The sequence below is a fragment of the Pristiophorus japonicus genome, chromosome 15 (genome assembly GCF_044704955.1).
Source record: "Pristiophorus japonicus isolate sPriJap1 chromosome 15, sPriJap1.hap1, whole genome shotgun sequence".
NCBI classification, from domain to species: Eukaryota; Metazoa; Chordata; class Chondrichthyes; family Pristiophoridae; genus Pristiophorus; species Pristiophorus japonicus.
The window spans coordinates 54,270,716-54,289,633 of record NC_091991.1 but is presented as its reverse complement, the minus strand read 5'-3'; the positions used below and the strand labels follow the sequence as shown (position 1 = coordinate 54,289,633).

Below are 18,918 nucleotides of genomic sequence, written 5' to 3'. Positions count from 1 at the left end.
CTAGTTCTGACGAAGGGTCATCACCTGAAACATTAACGCTGTTTCTCTCTCCACAGATGCTGCCTGACCTGCTGAATGTTTCCAGCATTTTCTTTTTTTATTTCAGATTTCCAGCATCTGCAGTACAGTATTTTGCTTTTGTACCACGACTGACTGTTGTGGTGATGGAGGATTTAGTATTCAAGGGCAGGACAGACTGGGTGTTGATAATGGAGGAGGAGATGGCTTGCATTATAAATGGTTTCACTGAAATGTACATTTCCACACTTTGGTGTACATTACCTGTATGGAATTTATTTTTGTCTTTTATTCCGTCTTCCACCATTTACCTTGACTGAATTTGAATCACAAATCTCAATCTAATTGTTGAGGGGTGGAGATAAGGAAGAAAAAAATCATTTACACAGCACAAACTGAGCCTCCCATTAACTGATAACAAACATAGTGAGTTTCAGTTGCATCCCATAGATTACATGGATGCACCATTACCATGTGGCCATTGGGCAACTTATCGTGCACACTAGATCGTCATGGAAGCATTACTACCACTACACCAAGCTTCCCTGCTTCATGCTCACATGGAGGGCAGATAATGACATGGACTGGTTGGGCCGAATGGCCTGTTTCTGTGTTGTATTTCTAAAACTACCACTAGGTATACTGAGTATTGTAGAAAGCCCGATTGCCCACTGTGTGACCAGTACTCAGCATTATTGAGACACAATCATTTAAGGAACCTCACTCGCATTGGCCAGATAGGCAATAAGACAACATAGACACATATCAGATTCTTTTAAAATTTTCTCCCCTCATATCCATGGGTGTTCTGTTGGGACGGCAGCCAGAGGGACGCAGAGGCTGCTGCAGCTCCATCTACTGCTGAGATCAGACCAAGGGTGCCTATTCTTTGGTGGACAGTGTGGAATCAGCTTCTCCTGAAGCAAGCTGTGCCAAGCAGGCAGTAAACAGATGGCAATTATCACACACATGGTTGGCAGGCCGGAGACATGCTCTCTGCCAGGACTTGACACTGTGACTAATGAACGTGTACAAAGAAAGCCCAATTACCCCTGCACTGAAAGGATCATTATACAGGAAATATAGACCAAAATGTGGCAAGTTTTTATCCAATTGTAGTGTAAGCCAAACAAATGTAAGCACTTCCATCATCAACAGCCAGCCTGTCCTACTCCCATATACCAATCATCACCGGAACAGTCAGTCGTGTTGTTAAGCACCAGCTCCTCGGCCATGGCAGGCATACAGTGAGTGGATGTGTGACATGCTGGAATGGCATGTGGATTAGACCATGTATTGACCTGTGAAAAGCATGGACTTAATTCAATTGTTTTTCAGGAGGCAAGAGTCATGGCAGACTACATCTTTGAAGCCTAGGTTTTGAACTGAAGTTATCATGTGTTTTAACTCAGTTATATCTGGTTTTATTTCACTACATGTCAAGGGGAATAGCAGAGGTTGGCGTATTATAGGGAAGAACAGTCTCTGTGTGTATTTGAAAGACTAATAAACACTGTGTACATTACAGGGGAATGGCTGAGCCTGTGTATATTAGAGAGGATTAGTGAATCCCATATATGCTACGGGCAAATACTAGATGCATTTATATTGTCAGGAAGTGACACAGCAAGGACTCAGCAGGATTTATAATAAATGAAAGGGAACCTAGAGCAGTTTATAGTGTCGTTTTTGAGTTAGAGATCATGTTGCATCTAACTTCTTGAAATTACTATATTACTCTTTCTGCCTCCTGGTTTTTAAACATTTCTTTTCTCTTTTTTTAAGACTAGAAGATACATCTGACATTTTCTAGTCTTTTTGTAGTGATGTGCTCTGTAACCATCTGCAGCCCAGAGTCAACTTAATGTGAGATTAGAAGGTTTTCGCTGTGTCCCATTGGGAGAGAATGGTGAGGGGTCTCCACCTTGGGGGGGAAATGAAGAATCGAGGTGAAAGAGGAAACCTTCCACCCTGCTGCTGGTTTTTAAGCAGTTGTGAAATGCTTCATGTCGGTTGCCAGCTGGTTTCTACGCTCATGTGTGGCATGTTGTAGTTTTGGATTAGAGGTTGATGTTGTCTGGCACACTTAAGTACCTGTGGGGAAAGGTCGTACACATTCTGGGGAGATGACCAGTTCAGAGTTATGTGAGTCAATCAAACTCAACATATGTTCTATACTCTGGATGGTAAAGCCAACTCATAAAGGGTTCTAACAATGTGAAAAATCAAAAAAAGCTGATGATTATCACCAACCTGCTTGTGATTTGTAAGAACCTTCATGTGAGCATTACGTGCCCAGTGAACAGTCCCATGTAGAGTGGTAATTATTTACTGCCTGTTGCTAATGAGGTAGTAAAGCTATCATGCCTCTTTTTTCTCTTTGAATGTTCATTGTTTCCCTGTCCCCACATGTTCGTGCAGCTTATAATAGCAGCCTGATGGATTTGTCCAAGGCCTGGCATTGATGCTCTTTAATTGGTTGTGAACATACAGGAGAGTGACCCCTGGTACCTTGCCTTCTCTTCCTTATTGTCTCCTCTCCTGTAGTATTGAGATCAAAAGCTCATATACTGAAGGCAGTTGTTGTTCAAACCTCAGTCCCACCATCTTTTGGCTTAGTACATGGGTACTGCCGTGCAATCCTGAATTGATCTTTTTTTTAAAGGAGTGACCAGATTTCTTTGAGCATAAGTTGGGCTGAATGGAACGTGGTTGAACAGAATTTAATCAACCATTGTAACATTGTCCAGCTCATTGGTCCACAGTCGGGTGATGCTCTCTACTTATTTAGCAGTTAATCTTTTGCGCTCAAGCTGTGAGATTTGCAGCTACCTATATTAGCTCTGTGGATATTGTATCAAATGGTGCACTAAAACTCATCGCTATCTCTTACAATTATTAACACAGGCAGAGTTCTCAGAGTTGAATCTGGCATCATACGTGAATGGGGGATGTATGATCGACATGCAGCTGATCCGGAATGGAACTAAGGTGGTCAGGTAGGGCAACGGAAACTAATTGTTTTGAGGCTTGTTTCGGTGGGGATTCCTATGAAAGAGCTGTGCGTGTTAAACACTCTCTAACTGTCGACTAGAGAACTGGACCTCTGTAGGAAAGAAAAGAATCTTTAAAAAAAGGTTCCAAATGACTTTTTTATGAGTTTAAAAAAATTGACTGCATGATGCAGGTTATTATTAAATGTCATGGAACGTTTACTTGCATGTTAAAGGATTAAATGGATTCCTCTGTATTGTCTTGAGTACTATGTCCCTGATTGGTTAAAATCTGGGCATGATCGATCAAAATAACTAAAGTAATAAAATAAATGTGATCTGCATAACAATGTCCACCTTTTTTTTCCTATCATTCTTTCTGGTGAACAGCCAATTGCCAAGCTTGGCTCACTCCAAGCAATTCCTTATTGCACTGAATCGATGCAAGCAGTAATGATTGACTAAATTGGCTGAACTCTTTTAGCGTCTACCTACAAAACATAAAACATTAAATCGTGCCACCCGACCTGGGTGACACACCAGACATTACAAGGTCCTTTTCTTCCTTTTTTTTTGTGTTTTTCTTTTTTTTGGGTTTTTTTTGGGCACTAAAATCACAATTTTCCAGTGCCCCCTATAAAAGGGAAGGGGACACTAAAAGCACCGGCATTTAAAACAAATTAAACTTTAAAACGTAAAATCAAATTAAAATTTGGTTGCCGGGCGTGATGATGCACTCCAGTCCCTCCGGTGCCCACCTCTCGCGGAAGGCCGCGAGCGTACCGGTGGACACCGCGTGCTCCATCTCCAAGGACACCCTGGACCGGATGTAAGAGCGGAAGAGAGGCAGGCAGTCAGGTTGAACGACCCCCTCGACCGCCCGCTGCCTGGACCGGCTGATGGCACCCTTGGCCGTGCCCAGGAGCAGTCCTACGAGGAGGCCTTCGGACCTACCCGCTCCCCTCCGCACAGGGTGCCCAAAGATCAGGAGAGTGGGACTGAAGTGCAGCCAGAATTTCAGGAGCAGCCCCTTCAAATAATGGAACAGGGGCTGCAACCTCGTGCACTCAATAAAAACATGGAACACGGACTCCTCCAGACCGCAGAAATTGCAGGCAGCCTGGGAGTCCGTGAACCGGCTTAAAAATTTGTTGCACGGCACTGCTCCATGCACCACCCTCCAGGCCAAGTCCCCGACGAATAGTGGGAGGACCCCTGCATAGAGTGCCCTCCATCGGGGACCCCCGCCTCCTCCGGACGGCAAGATGGTACGCCATGGCGTGTCCGGATGGCAGGCGAGGATGGCAAAGTTGAGAGTGTGCAGGAGCAGCCCGTACAGGAAACCCCTCCGCGCGGAACTGAAAGGCACGGAGGGGATTTCCCCGAGGCGGCTCAAGTTGTGAGGCGCCGGCCTCCGAGGGAGGTTCCGGGGTTTGGCGCCGATGAGGAATTCCGTCCGGATGGGGGTCAGTTCGGACGGGATCTCCCCACGTGCTTGAGCCTCCTCGATGCACCTAACGGAGTCAGGGCCCAGAGCTGTTTTTAGCGACTCGATGGCATCGGCCGACTAAATTGGCTGATCTTCCAATGCAGTGGGACCACCTGGAAACTATTAAGGGGCACTGTTGTCATTATTGGCATGTTTGTTTACAAATGTCTGATGTTTTGACCTGAATTGTGCTGAGACACAGCACTTGCTTGTAATGTGGTTTTAAAAAGAGCTATTCATCTAAAAGTCCAGTCATGGTCTGCTGACTCATTTAGTGGGTTAGACATATTCTATACTATGTCTTGTCACAGACTTGGCTGGGTGATTGAGGCAGGAAGGGAACAAGTGCATGTGTGAGAACTTTAAACACATGGCTGAGAAAAATAATGAAATGTCTTTTGGTAGTTTGAAACAGAAGCATCATTTGTGCATCCATTCTTGCGTGTATTCTTTACTCCTGCAATACTAGCTTACTTCATCAGTTGCCATTCTTCAACCACTCTGCCCCTTCCCTCTAAAGCTTCCTCTCTCAACCCCGCTGTTTTGCCGTCTTGCACACTGCTTTTAAAAGCCTCCTAAATAGCCTTCGCCCTGACTATTTTTACCCCACTTTTTTTTTCCCCCTCACCTTTCTGCTCGATATTCATTCTGTTTCTGTCCCTGACCTTCTAAAGTGCCTGAAATGTCTCTTAGTACATCAGGAGCTCTGTAGAATTGAGTCGCATATTTGTCATACTGAAGATGACGATACATAGCCCATGAAACAAAAAAAATCCTAGTAATATCTGTTGAAAACAAATACAGAAACAAATATCAGCACATGGATTTGCAGCAACATCGTGAGCTGGACAGATGTTGACCCACATCCACTTGGTTATAAAGGATACAATGAATTCAGTGGTTCAAATTGTTTTGATTTCTTCCAGCATAACAGACAATATTTGAACGAATGCAATGGATTGTCTACTATGAGATACAGTGCACTGGAGCAGGGCTCTGTACAGTGAGATACAGTGCACTGGGGCAGGGCTCTGTACAGTGAGATACAGTGCACTGGGGCAGGGCTCTGTCCAGTGAGATACAGTGCACTGGGGCAGGACTCTACAGTGAGATACAGTGCATTGGGGCAGGGCTCTGTAAAGTGAAATACACTGCTTGTGATATATTCAGAGCACAGCACACACAGCTCCTAACATGGCAGGTAGCTCTCTCGGAAGCCTCCGGAATCTGCCTGGTTCTGTTTATTTTTAAATCTGCAGTTGCAGTACACAATATGTCCACATCCACGGTGTGGAGCTACAAACATTACATGCTTACAGACATTACACTGCTCTGTGGCAGGGCTCCGTACAGTGAGTTACTGTGCACTGGGGCAGGACTCTGTACAGTGCACTGGGGCAGGACTCTGTACAGTGAGTTACAGTGCACTGGGGCAGGACTGTGTACAGTGAGTTACAATGCACTGGGGCAGGACTCTGCACAGTGAAATACAGTGCACTGGGGCAGGACTCTGTACAGTGAGATACAATGCACTGGGGCAGGACTCTGTACAGTGAAATACAGTGCACTGGGGCAGGACTCTGTACAGTGAGATACAGGGCTCTGTACAGTGAAATACAGTGCACTGGGGCAGGGCTCTGTACAGTGAGTTACAGTGCACTGGGGCAGGACTGTGTACAGTGAGATACAGTGCTCTGGGGCAGGGCTCTGTACAGTGAGATACAGTGCTCTGGGGCAGGACTGTGTATAGTGAGATACAGTGCTCTGGGGCAGGGCCCTGTTAATCTAAATGGAGGGAATTGTGTGGAGTCCTTTAGACACATCTCTCTGCTCTCTGATCTGCTCAATTTTCCAATATTCTCTGGGCAAGACAATCCAATGTGCAAGGGTGCAGACAAAGGAAAATGTCACATATCAGAGAGTGGAGAACACCAGTTCCAACCGTCACAGGACGGGAGAGTGGAGAGCAGCAGTTCAAACTGTCACAGGAGCATCCAGTCGTGCCCCCGTAACTGCCCCCAAAGGAAGTGGAGTGTGGGAAATTGCACTCCGCTTCCATTGAGGGGTGGTAAGGCCAATTCTGCAGCAGGAGCAGGACTTCCACGCTGGGGGCTAAAATTCCCTGCCCCAGAAGGTTACCGCCCCCAAGATGGGAGCCTGTTTGGGGAGGCAGAGGGAAGTGGAGGGGAGATGGGGGTGGGGGATGGAGGGGAGGTGGGGGTGGTGGAGGTGGGGGGCGGAGAAACCCAGGGCGGGGGACAGGAGGGGCCACATTGCAGCAGAGGTCTGGGGGGGGGCGAAGTTTGTTGGAGGGGCGGGCCTAGGGCTCTGTGCCTCGGTGCGGGGAGTGTTCAGAGTGGGGTGGATGGGTTGACTGCACAGATGCTGGTTGGTGGATGTGGTGTGGTTGGCGTCGCGGGGGCGTGACTCCGGGGTGGCCGGGGCTGGGGGCTCGACATCCGGGGGTGTTCGGCATTTGGGAAGGATTCTGACGGGACAGGGCGGGTTGCGTGTGGGGGGAGTGTTCCCGGTGCTGGGTGGATCCGGAGCCGGGGGCGTGGCACACTCTTGAGATGGGGGGTGGGCTGTTTGGGGCTGGGATTGGGAGAGACATCTTCACTCGGGGAGTTGTTGGCCTGTGGGGTTCCCTGCCGCGGAGAGTTCTTGATGCCAGTTCATTGGATGTGTTCGGGAGGGAGTTGGATGTGGTCCTTGCGGCTGGGGGGGGTCGAGGAGGTGTGGGGGGGAGCTGCTGGGGTGGGTGATCAGCCATGATCTTGTTGAATGGCGGTGCAGGCTCGAAGGGCCGAATGACCTACTCCTGCACCTATTTTCTATGTTTCTAAAATTTCATGTGCTTTGATTTCAACCAAGTATTTTCCAATTATCCAGATTGTAGTTTCTTGCACTTCTCACTCTTTGGCCATGATTCTGTTTATTGAGGCAGGTTTCATGTGAATGTAGCAGATTCCCAACCCCATGTTGGCTGCAGCTCCTTCAGTAGAAGTGAGTTTATGTTGATGGGGGCTGTTAAGCCAGCCCAACGAGTTTACCAGCCAATTGAAGGAAGCGGGTCGGATGTTGTTATTTAATGAAGCATCATCAGCCGGTTTTCTTAAAGGGACCATGCCCAAATCGATTTTGAAAGTTGTTCTATCAATGTTCTACGGCATTGAGGTGCTGCAAACACTGACAAGCGCTGCACAGAGGTGCATGGCTGCACTCGGGCGCTCTCATGACTCAACACGCAGGGAGGTTCTCTTCCCGTACCATGGGTGGAAGAGACTGTCCCAGGACACCAACGCAGCCAGGTTGCACATTGCACAGGAGGGCATAAGCAGTGATGTCATCAGGAGATAGATCATGAAACATTATTGCAAATCAACACTCAACCCTATCCTGTTGTGCCACTCATCACATCCCCACCTCTCTGCCTTCCCTACCCTATTCCTACATATCCTTACTCACACCAACTTACCTTGGACCTCCACCCATCCCTCTCTAGCTACATTATCATTTCCCGATCTCACTAGCCACTCCTCACACTCACCTTGATCCTAGCCCAATTGTACCAACTAACAACACACAAGGGTAGGCACTTGGGTGTTTTCGCCAATGCTCATGAAAAGTTTCAGTTAATGTGCTGTCAAACATTGAAATCTTTATTTTCAACACTTTGCGTTCTTGGACAGATTTGTGTGCACCTTTGGAAGTGGCTTAGTGAATTGCAGTGAATGGTGAGGCTTAACGGTACCCGCTGCAATGGTGATGAGTCTGAAAGGACTGGCTTGGGCATTGTAGGGATACTTTATAATGTTGGTGCAGGGTGGTGCCAACCTGGCGCATCATGTGGCAGCCAGGGTGTACAGTGTCAAGTGAAGTAAATCTGGTCATGGTGAGGCCATCCCTGGCATCCTGGGCAGCAATGTGCTTGGGTGTTGATGCCCTGTGTCCTGTGTTGATTGTGCAGACAGTTGGTGGTGTGCCTGGTGCTGATCATGGTGGGATGCTGAGGACCAAGGTGAGAGAGTTTCAAGGGCACTGATGCTGATGGAATAGATGGTGGGTGAACTTGAGATGACAGAAGCGATCTGTCAGTGGTGAGAGAGAGGTTGTTCCAATGAGGTGACACTGGATGGAGAGTTTACTCCAAACACTTCCAACCTGCATAAAGCTCACTTTTGTGCTCCAAATCCTGAAAACTGCAGCTTATGAAATTGGAACATGAACAGCTCTGAAATTGGAGCTTTTATACCACATTTGCAGCTGTCAAGTATTTAGAAGAATGGATACTGATTGAACACCTGATCCCCAAGTACTGTGAACCTTGTGCAAAAAGCTGGAAAAATGGTAAGTACAACTCAAAATGGTGCTTAATAGCCTTTTAACAAGGTATTAATCACCTCAATTGCCTCTGTGTCAGACAGACCTGACACCTGGTAAAGTAGCGTGGAGGTGGGTTGACAGCAGGGTCGTGAACTGCTGTCAATCATTTCAAATTTCACAGCTGACTTGCCTCCGACCCCATCCTCTGAGCGCTGGTAAAATTCTGGCCTTTATCTCTATCTCTCTCTTGCTCATATCGCCGCCTTTTAATCTTACTCATTCCTTTCCTCTTGCCCCCTGTTTACCATATTTCCCCTTTTGCCTTTTTTTCTTAGTTTCTCCCTTTTTTTCTTAGTTTCTCCCTTTTCTCTCCTCCCCCTCAGTCTCCATGTTCGCTTCCCTCTCAGTCTCTTGTTCCCTACTCTCTCCCTTAGTAAATATGCAAGAGAAAGAATGAGAGACTGACGCTGCTCTTTTCCCTTAAACTTTTAGCTCTTTTAGTTGAAGTAACAGTATCAGGTTTTGGTTCTGCTGCAAAGTCTGACAGAGCATCTTGTCATGGCAATGCTGCTGTTTGCTTCTGTGACTGGTTCGATTAAACCCCAAGTGCGTACTGCATGCACTGCTGCCCAATAGGGTGGTGCATTCAGAGTAAAATTAATTCATTAATTCAAAACATAACTTAATGCAGTCAGAATGAAAAGAAGGCTGCCTGCTTTATTGTGATTGGTCTTCACGTCTGGCAGTGCAATTGAATTGTATTTTGTTGTTGCAAAGAGCCATCACAAAGGACCTTCATGCAGCTCACACAATGCTGGTTGTCCACCTCTGATTTATACTTCCATGAGGTTTTGTTTGCAATGGTCATACACAGCTCCGCTCATGTTCAACAAGACAGACGAAGGCTACCACCTTGCTTCGCGCAATGGGCACTATATGACAGACATTTAGTTTCAAGGTCACCCCACAGATAATCTGGGAGAGTCTATGGGGGTAATTTTAACCCCCAAAAATGGATGGCTTTGGGTTGGGTGGAAAGATAAAATTTTAATAATTTTGAACCTGAACCCAAGCCAAGGATTTTAGAAGAGGGTTGTAGAGCCAAGGTGGCGGAGCAAGAGGGGATGCAAAGGAGACTAGATCTTGGAAGAGCAGATGGGGTAATGTGTAGGATGAAGTCACGTGAAGACAGAAGGGCAATTTGGGGTGGTACGTGAGAAGGACGGGACAGTGGGTGGCTCACAATAGTACTATATATGTCAGAATTGTTTGAAGGACCATTATAGAAAATGAACACAATTGATGTCCTATATTCGAAGTTGTGAAATTGTCATCGGTAACACAATTTGTAGTAGAACAAAATAGTCTGATACTTCCCACAAGTGAGAATGATTATGGCCAGTCATTCAGTAGCAATGGATTTAAGCATTCTCTTTGTTACCTTGGTTTCATATGTAAAAAAACAGCCACCTGCTATCTTTTGCCCGTCCCTTCTCATGCAGCCTATTCCCTATTCCCTATTCCCTATGCAGCACACTCTCAGTAATGTTCTGAGTCAGAAGTCATGGATTCAAGCCCCACTCCAGAGACTTGAGCACACAATCTAGGTTGACACTGCAGTACGTTACTGAGGCAGTGCTGCATTGTCAGAGGTACTGTCTTTCAGATGAATCATTAAAACAAAGTGTGTCTGCTCTCTCAGCTGGTTGTAAAAGATCCCAGGGTGCTAATTGAAGATGATCAGGAGAGTTCTCTTGATGACCCGGTCAATATCTAACCCTCAACCAACATCACAAAAACAGATTACCTGATCATTCATTTTATTTGTGGGATTACACTTTTTTTTAAAAAAGTACTTTATTGGCTGCAAAGCATTTGGGGACATTCTGAGGTCAAGAAAGGTGCTTTATAAATACAAGTTAATTCATTTGTTCACTGTGGAGTGTTACCAGCTGGAGGCCAAGCAGTTTCCAAAGAAAGAGAGAGAAACCATTTAGTGAGACTTCCCCCTGTACATTTCCTATTAACCACAATAAATTCATGCTCATCCTGTCAGTCAGGGCATCTGAGAAAAGAAGAAATAAAGGAGAGGGTTTTTAAAAAGACTGAATTCTATTTTATATGGCTATGTGATAATGGTTCTAAGAGCGGGGTTACTTACTGAATTAAGTATAATGCTGTAATCTGCAAGGCAATGGTGGGAGGTAATCTGCACACAGATGCCTGGGAGGCACTTCGGTGGGTGAAGGACTGTGCACAGGATGTGCAATGAAGAGGTTGTGAACTTGGTCTTGGATCGGACTACGGGAACTGCTCGAGGATTGGGTGATTGCCTTTGGAAAAGTACAGCCTGTATTATTTTAAGCTGCAACCAAGCCAAGAAAAGCAAACCATTTCAAGATTACAAACAAGCTCTTGTTATGAAAAAGATTATACCAGGACAAGGACAAGTTGGGGATTTGGGGAGAGAATGATGTTTAAGCTGTTCACGATATGAAATATTCTTAAATTTTGTGTAGTATTTTCTCCCTTGTTCCATTTTTATGTCTCTCCGCACTTTTTGCTGGCTGAGGAGGTTAGGCAAGCAGCCAGCTCCTAGGCCTCTGCTATTGCTGACCAGCTGTGAGCAGGTGCATGGATGTCTGAGACTTTGGTTGCTTCTTTCTATTTTTCCATCTTTCTCTCTTTCCTTTTGGGAAAATGCCCGGTCTCCACTCAGTAATGTACACCAGGATCTGACATGGTGTGGGGTGGTAGTTTGAGACCTGCACCACCACATCTATGAGATTTTAAAAAAAAATATTTGACTATGTTTGTTGGACCACTGGGTGATGTACTGAATTTTCACCTCTGGGATCTGGGTTCAAATCTTGCCCAGAATCCTATCTATGCTGGCTGGACTCTACGTAGCTTGAGTTAATGGAATCTCAGGCATGGTGTCCATGTGACAGATATTTTACTTATGGGGTTATAAGAACATAGGAAATATGGGCAGGACTAGATCATATGTCCCCTCGAGCTGCTCCACCATTCAATAAGATCATAGCTGATCTTCTACCTCAACTCCGCTTTCCCGCCCTATCCCCATATCCCTGGATTCCCCTAGTGTCCAAAAATCTAGCGATCTCAGCCTTGGAATATACTCATCAACTGAGCATTCACAGCCCTTTCAGGTAGAGAATTCCAAAGATTCACAACCCTCTGAGTGAAGAAATTCCTCCTCATCTCAGGCCTAAATGGCCGACCCCTTATGACTTCTAGTTCTGGACTCTCCATCCAGGCAAAACAGCCTCTCAGCATCTACCCTGTCAACCCCTCTAAGAATGTTATATGTTTCAATGAAATCACCTCTCATTCTTCTAAACTCCAGAGAAGATAGGCCCATTCTATTCAATCTCTGCTCACAGGACAACCTCACATCCCAGGAATCAATCGAGTGAACTTAATTGATACTGATGCATAGTATGAGAAAAGTCAGGGAACATCCTAACACAATTGCTGGACAGGCAGAATCACAAAGTTGGAAAACAGTTATTTTCACTGGTCTTGCTGATAATATTGTCAAGGATTTAACACAGTATGGGGATAACTAACCACGGGGGCTTTCCTGCTCATCCACCATAACTGCAACAGGGGAGCTGTGGAAGTCTCTTAAAAATGGCGTACATAACGTTTATGCTGTTTTTCCTGGGTATTTGTGGTAAGTCTGCCAAAACCCATTGCTTTTATTGGTAGTAAGATTCTGGCACCTTACTAATGTTCTTACTCGTGAAATTACATGGTAAAGTTTTTATAAAAATAATATAAACCTGTTACAATTTTGAGACATGTCTGAGTAATTTAACCTTTTTAAAATATTTATGAAAATGAATTTCTTTGTTATGATTGGCCAAATTGCCTGAAGTGATGTTTAATTGTAACATTTTAAGATCTTTAAGTTTAAACATCATTTATCTAATAGTAAATATTTAAAGAAGGAGGTTTGGTACTGGGATAGAAAGGTAGAATATTTGGAGAAAATGGCTGTTGCTGGAAAAGGCGGTTTGGAGCCTATAGACTATGTTAAAATTTAGTAAAATTCATATTGACGCAGTAGGGGGTGCTTTAAACCTACATGTCAGAAGAGCATCTCATAATTCAGTGTGTCAGTCAGTGTGCCATTCTATTCCTCACATCAGCAATTCTTGTAGCTTCTCTGAGTGAGAGAGCAAATTGTAGGCAATTTGGTCCAAGCTGGTGGCCAAATGGTGCTGGATTGATTAATTCTGAGAAGCAATATCCCTGCGACCAAAATTGGCAAAATTGGGGTTACCGCCCCTCACAGGATGTCGCGGCTCCACTTCCTTTCGGGGCAGGATCGGCGCAGGCGCTACCCGGGCGCATCACACAACGTTACGCGGTCTCTCCGCATACTGCTGACACGTTTCAACGCTGCTCCCCTTCCATTAAAGGGGAGAGATGCTGTGGGCTCTGCAAGCCCTTTGATGGCCTCCACTGGGCCACCAGGGATGAGGGCTGCCGTGGCCACAGCCCAGCACCAAAATGGAGTGCCAGGCTGTACAATCACGGCTTGGGCACGGTGACATTGTTGCTCAGCGGCCTGACCGGTGAGTCAGGAAAATAAAATGGCATATCCCCTTTAACTTTTGGCTCGCGATGGGTGTGCGGCCCGTTTTGTGACCCGCGAGGCTGTCGAGGGCATCGCCTGTGGCAACCTCGTGGGGCGCTGGCCAATTTCCACCATGGGGCGAAAAGGGGCTGTCATGGGGTGAAAAGGGATCGCTGCGCATGGCGATCGCTGCTGCAGTGGCTCATGACAACCAGTGGCGGTGCGCGGTGCTAATGGATTCACGCGTCCGCTAACTCCCACGCAATTTCTGTTAGTGCCCCCTAGAGGCGCTAACAGGAGGCACACAACAGGGGAATTTCGCCTCCCTGGTGTCTACTGAAACATTACAGATTGAGATCTGTGTGTGGTGCAGGGATCTGGTGGAGCACAGGCAGATGTTTTTCCTAATAATAACAGTCATCGTTTATTAGTGTGTCCCAGACTGGTTTTACAATACAGAGGTAAAATGGAACTGTCAGTTTAAGTACTAATCTACATGGTGTAATATTGAGTGTCATGCTAATGTGTATATATAAAAGTGCATTAACTAAATCCACACTCCTAAATATTTACTACACCATTTAAAACTGTACTGTGGTAATGCGGCTTTTAGCTTTGCATTTTTGATGAAATGTGGATAAAGTTGTCCTAAGATGACATAGTTAGAATATTAGTGCAGGTTTGCCTCACCGCTTTGTGCCATGGCTGTAGGTTGTCCTTTTGATCTCTCGGCTGGGGAGGCGAGGCGCTTACAGCAGAGGGATGTTGTGTAATAAACTAAAGATGGGAGAGGCACCACACCCTGAGGTAAGATTGGAATGAAGTGGGATTTATTCTGAGCAAAACCTGGCCACAGTAGTGTGGACTTTAAAAGCCTCTTCATATCAGCACATCTGCTTTCAATATGAATTTTTTAAAAAACTTGGCAAAACTTGGTCTGGTTTCCTTTTGTGGAATGTTTACGGGTTTAATCGTATAATTAATCAGGGTTGGTTCTTTTGCAGTGTTTATTGCAAAATTCTTTTTATAATTTTCCTCTGTTGACCAGTATTTTGCAGAGATATTATTCTTCTTAGGCGGTCCCTCGTATCGAGGATGACTTAACTATTAAAGTAATATAGTTTGATATCCAGATGGTCTTAGTTAGTGCTAAAAATGGAAAGGGCAAACACTGTAAATATACAGCAGGTCAGTCCGCACCTGAAAGTTAATGTTTCAGGACAGACCCTACATTGGAGTTGCTTTAGCTGGAGAAGAGATCCTTTATTGGACCAAAATAAAGAAGGGAAGAGAAAACGAAGAAGAGTACAGATATGCTAATTGGAGTCTGAAAATGGATTGTCTTGGGAAATTCTCTGCTGACTGAAAGAAATTGTGGAAAGGGCTATATTTTGGGCACTAAAGTGGTTATGTATGTAAACTTCACCAATGTGTAAGACTGGCCACCAGGGGGCACACCTGTGGGAGACCTAAGGGTCACCTGTGAACCCTGGGCAAGCAGGTAAAAAAGGTAATCTACTATGCTGCTTCCACACTCTGGAGTTACAAAAAGAGACCAAGGTCACAATAGTTTGAGCTGAAGATGTACAGTAACAATTGGCGACGAGTAACAGATCACGAACTTTCACACAGTTATGGCTGCCGTTGGTATTCTTGAGATTTGTTGAGGGTGATGATTGGGAAGCCTTCATTGAGCGTCTTGACCAGTACTTCGTGGCCAACAAGCTGGAAAAGGAAGAAACCGCGGTCAAGTGCAGGGCGATTCTTCTCACTGTTTGCGGGTCCACGATATATGGCCTCATCAAAAATCTGCGAGCACCGACGAAACCAACAGAGGAGATATATGAAGAGCTGTGCACGCTGGTTCGGGAACACCTCAAGCCGAAGGAGAGCATCTTGATGGCCAGATATCGCTTTTATACACACCACCGCTCCGAGGGCCAGGACGTGGCGAGCTATTTCGCCGACCTAAGACGCCTTGCGGGACCGTGCATATTTGCTGAATTTTTTGGGGAAGTGTTGCGGGACTTTTTTGTGCTTGGAATCGGTCACGAGGTCATTCTTCGCAAACTGCTGTCTACCGAATCCCTAGATCTGAGCAAGACCATCACGATAGCCCACCTTTTATGTCCATGAAGGATAACACTAAACAGATATCATTGCATCATCGGAACTCACTGGCAAGTACTGTGCATAAAATAACGCCTTCCGCAGGCAGAACTATACATGGCAGAGCCTACACGCCTGCAGAGGCCAGACCTAGGATGACTCAGAGCCCGCCGTGGGGCGTGAATGCGAATTCATTACCTCCACAGCGCCAACATGGTGCTAATCATCGAGCCCATCAATGTCGATTCAAGCACTACGTGTGCAAGGGCTGTGGAACAATGGGGTTCCTCCAGCCAATGTGCAGACGTGCTGTGACTCACCACGTGGCAGATTCGGCAGAAGATGACCGATCTGGCGCGGACCACGCTGAACGAGCAGGAGAGGCAACTCAACCCGAGGATGAAGAGGAAGTGCATGGGATACACACCTTCACCACCAAAAGCCCTCCGATAATGTTAAAAGTTAAACTTAATGGCACTCCAGTCTCCATGGTATGGGACACAGGGGCGAGTCAATCAGTTATGAGCCAGAAGGCATTCGCAAAGCTATGGGGTGACAGAGCACAACAACCCAAGCTGATCCTGATTCCGGCAAAGCTGCGCACCTACACCAAGGGACTGATACCAGTTATTGGTAGAGCAGACATAAGAGTATCCCATGAGGGAGCGGTGCACGATTTACCACTGTGGATTGTTTCAGGTGATGGGCCAATGCTGCTTGGTAGAAGGTGGATGGGGAAGATTCGATGGAACTGGGAAGACCTCTGTGTACCTTCTCCAGCGAATAACGTCTCTCTTGCTCAAAAGCTGAGCAAGCCCCCACCTTCAGCTGCACCAGGCATCGAAGTGCAGATCCATTTGCAGATCCTCGAGGCATAGGTCGCTCATCACGACCTCGAGGAGGTAAAGATCAACCGAGCAGCGGTACTCGCCACCCAAAGCCGACGACCTCTTCGCGACAATGGAAGAGGCTCCAGGTCGACCAAGCAGAGTGGGACTCTGGCTGAAACGATCTGAATGCGATCTTCGACGCCAGAGGCAAAATCCCTGGGGAGGAAGATCATGGTAGTCGGCATCACGGACACGGACGAGAGTGCGTCCAGACCATGGGACGAGAGTGTGTCGAGACCACGGGATGGCGCCGAAACGAAACAGAGGCATGTGTTGCCCAGCAAGGAAGACGACTGGGCTTGGGGCAAAGGTAAAGGGGTGGCCGCTGAGAAGGCCAGGAACCCACTACGTTCCAATAAGTTGTTTGCACTGTGTAGCCCATGTGAGCATCCATTTGTGGCAAATGATGTATTATCATATGGGGTCGGGGGTACCTTACAACAAGCCAAAGTAGCGGACGAACAACAACCGGTCGTATATGTATCTAACAAAGTACTTGTAGCAAGTGATGTGTTATCGCACAGGGTCGGGCGTGTTGTACAACAAGCCAAAGTAGCGGGCGAACCCCAACTGGTTGTACATTTATCCAATAAGTTAACCAAAGCTGTAGCCTGCGTTCACGGGACAAAAGAGACGTACCAAAGAGTGTCCCAATATTTGCTCAAGTCAGACAAGCTGCCAATCTCTCAGTTTTTGGAGAGCAGAGGCACCATTATCAATGCTTTGTCTTGAATAAGTCTAACACTGTCTATGCACTGTAACATGATCCACCATGGGACAGGCTACCATTGCCTACCACCGGGGTGGAAACGGCACAGCCTGCAGACCTGCTCGTTGTTATGGAAGTGCTAGAAAGTGAGGGGTCAACTGTAATGGCTCCCCAGACTAGGACCTGGACCAGCCAGGATCCCACGTTATTGCCTGCTAACGGCAAACTGCTAGACGGGATGTTGCAGCTTATCCGTCGCAAAGACGTAATGCTCATCCCATCAGATCGCCCCCTATGGGGCAACCCTGCAACGTTGCGAAGAAAGGCAGGGAGGCTACACACAGTTGGTGGTCCTGGGCCTCCATACCATGGCCCAGGATCCACGGGGACCACGCGGCCTCCCGCCGCTACTGAAAGTCTCAAGGCCATATCTGCCAACCTTGGCTTGCCGGACCTTAGGGTCAGCGACAATAGTCCGGAGCTGGCAGCCCAAATCATAAAGCCGAGTACCACACGTGTCACGGTAGACTCCCCACAGACCCGGCTGTCCCGGATGCTACGCAGTCACCGGACTGAATCTCACAGAACCGGGCCTCCCGTATGCTATCAGCAGAGCATGCACCATGATCATACGGCTCCTCCGCACGACATCAGAAGAAATGATGTAGACCATGATCATGGCCCCAGATGGGCTACTAGCACTGTATTAGCCAAAGAGGGGAATGGAGTGTTTGTTGTGAAACCATGTAATGGGCAAACACAGAAAGCATTTGGACCAGACCAAACTGCAAACTACAGATAACAAGGAACTACTGTGAAAGGACCTGGCCTTCAGCGACCCAATAACACAAACACCTCGCTGTCGACCACGAGGATGAGCTGACCATGCTCGACAGTCTGATCAGACCAGCCGTGCGGCCATGCAGCAATGCCCCGACTGACTCACCCATGCCAGGACTTCAACTCAGGTGATCGACCTGGGAACGCAGAGCGCCAGATCGCCTCAACTTGTAAATAACTTGTACATAAGACTTTGGGGGGAGGGGGGAGTGATATTATGTATGTAAACCTCACCAGTGTGTAGGACTTGCCACCAGGGGGCACACATTTGGGAGACCCTCAAGGGCCACCTGCACACCCTGGGCAAGCAGGTATAAAAGGCAGTCTACCATGCTGCTTCCTCACTATGGAGTTACAATAAAGAGACCAAGGTCACAACAGTTTGAGCTGAAGATGTACAGTCTTGTGGAGTTATCCTAAACGTAACAAAAGTGATTTATGAAAGGAATATCCTAGTTATGCAAAAGAAATCCACTGAAACTCATGACCTTTCCATCTGCCAATCATAGCACTCATTCTAGGGGTCTTTCCTCCCTTTAATTTTTTGGCATAATTTGGGTGCAGGTGGGAAAAAGCTTTAAGATATCCTCTGCTGTCCATCTTTGCATAGTTTAAATTTTTCACCGGGGGCGGGCAGGAAACTCTTGCTCACTTTCTGGCATCAATACTTAAATGAATGTATAATGACGTAGTTATATTGGGCCCAAGTTTCCACATGATTCGCGCCTGATTTTTAGGAGCAACTGGTGGAGAACGGGCTATTTTAGAAATCGCAATTCTCCACATTTTTTTTCCTGCAGTTCTAGTCAGGTCGAACAGTTCTAGTTTAGAACAGAATTTTTTCTTTAAAAGGGGGCGTGTCCGGCCACTGACGCCTGATTTCAAAGTTTCCACAGTGAAAACGTACTCCAAACTAAAGTAGAATGGAGCCAGTG

The 18,918-nt window shown here is 46.6% G+C and overlaps 1 protein-coding gene across 1 annotated transcript in view; it reads left to right on the top strand.

Moving 5' to 3' along the window:
- Positions 1-18,918, top strand: part of LOC139280760 (synapsin-3-like) — a 291,283-nt gene that overhangs the window by 94,591 nt on the left and 177,774 nt on the right. The window contains exon 4 of the mRNA XM_070900435.1: positions 2,926-3,017. Coding sequence (XP_070756536.1) covers positions 2,926-3,017 — 92 coding nt within the window. The remainder of the gene's footprint in view (positions 1-2,925; positions 3,018-18,918) is intronic.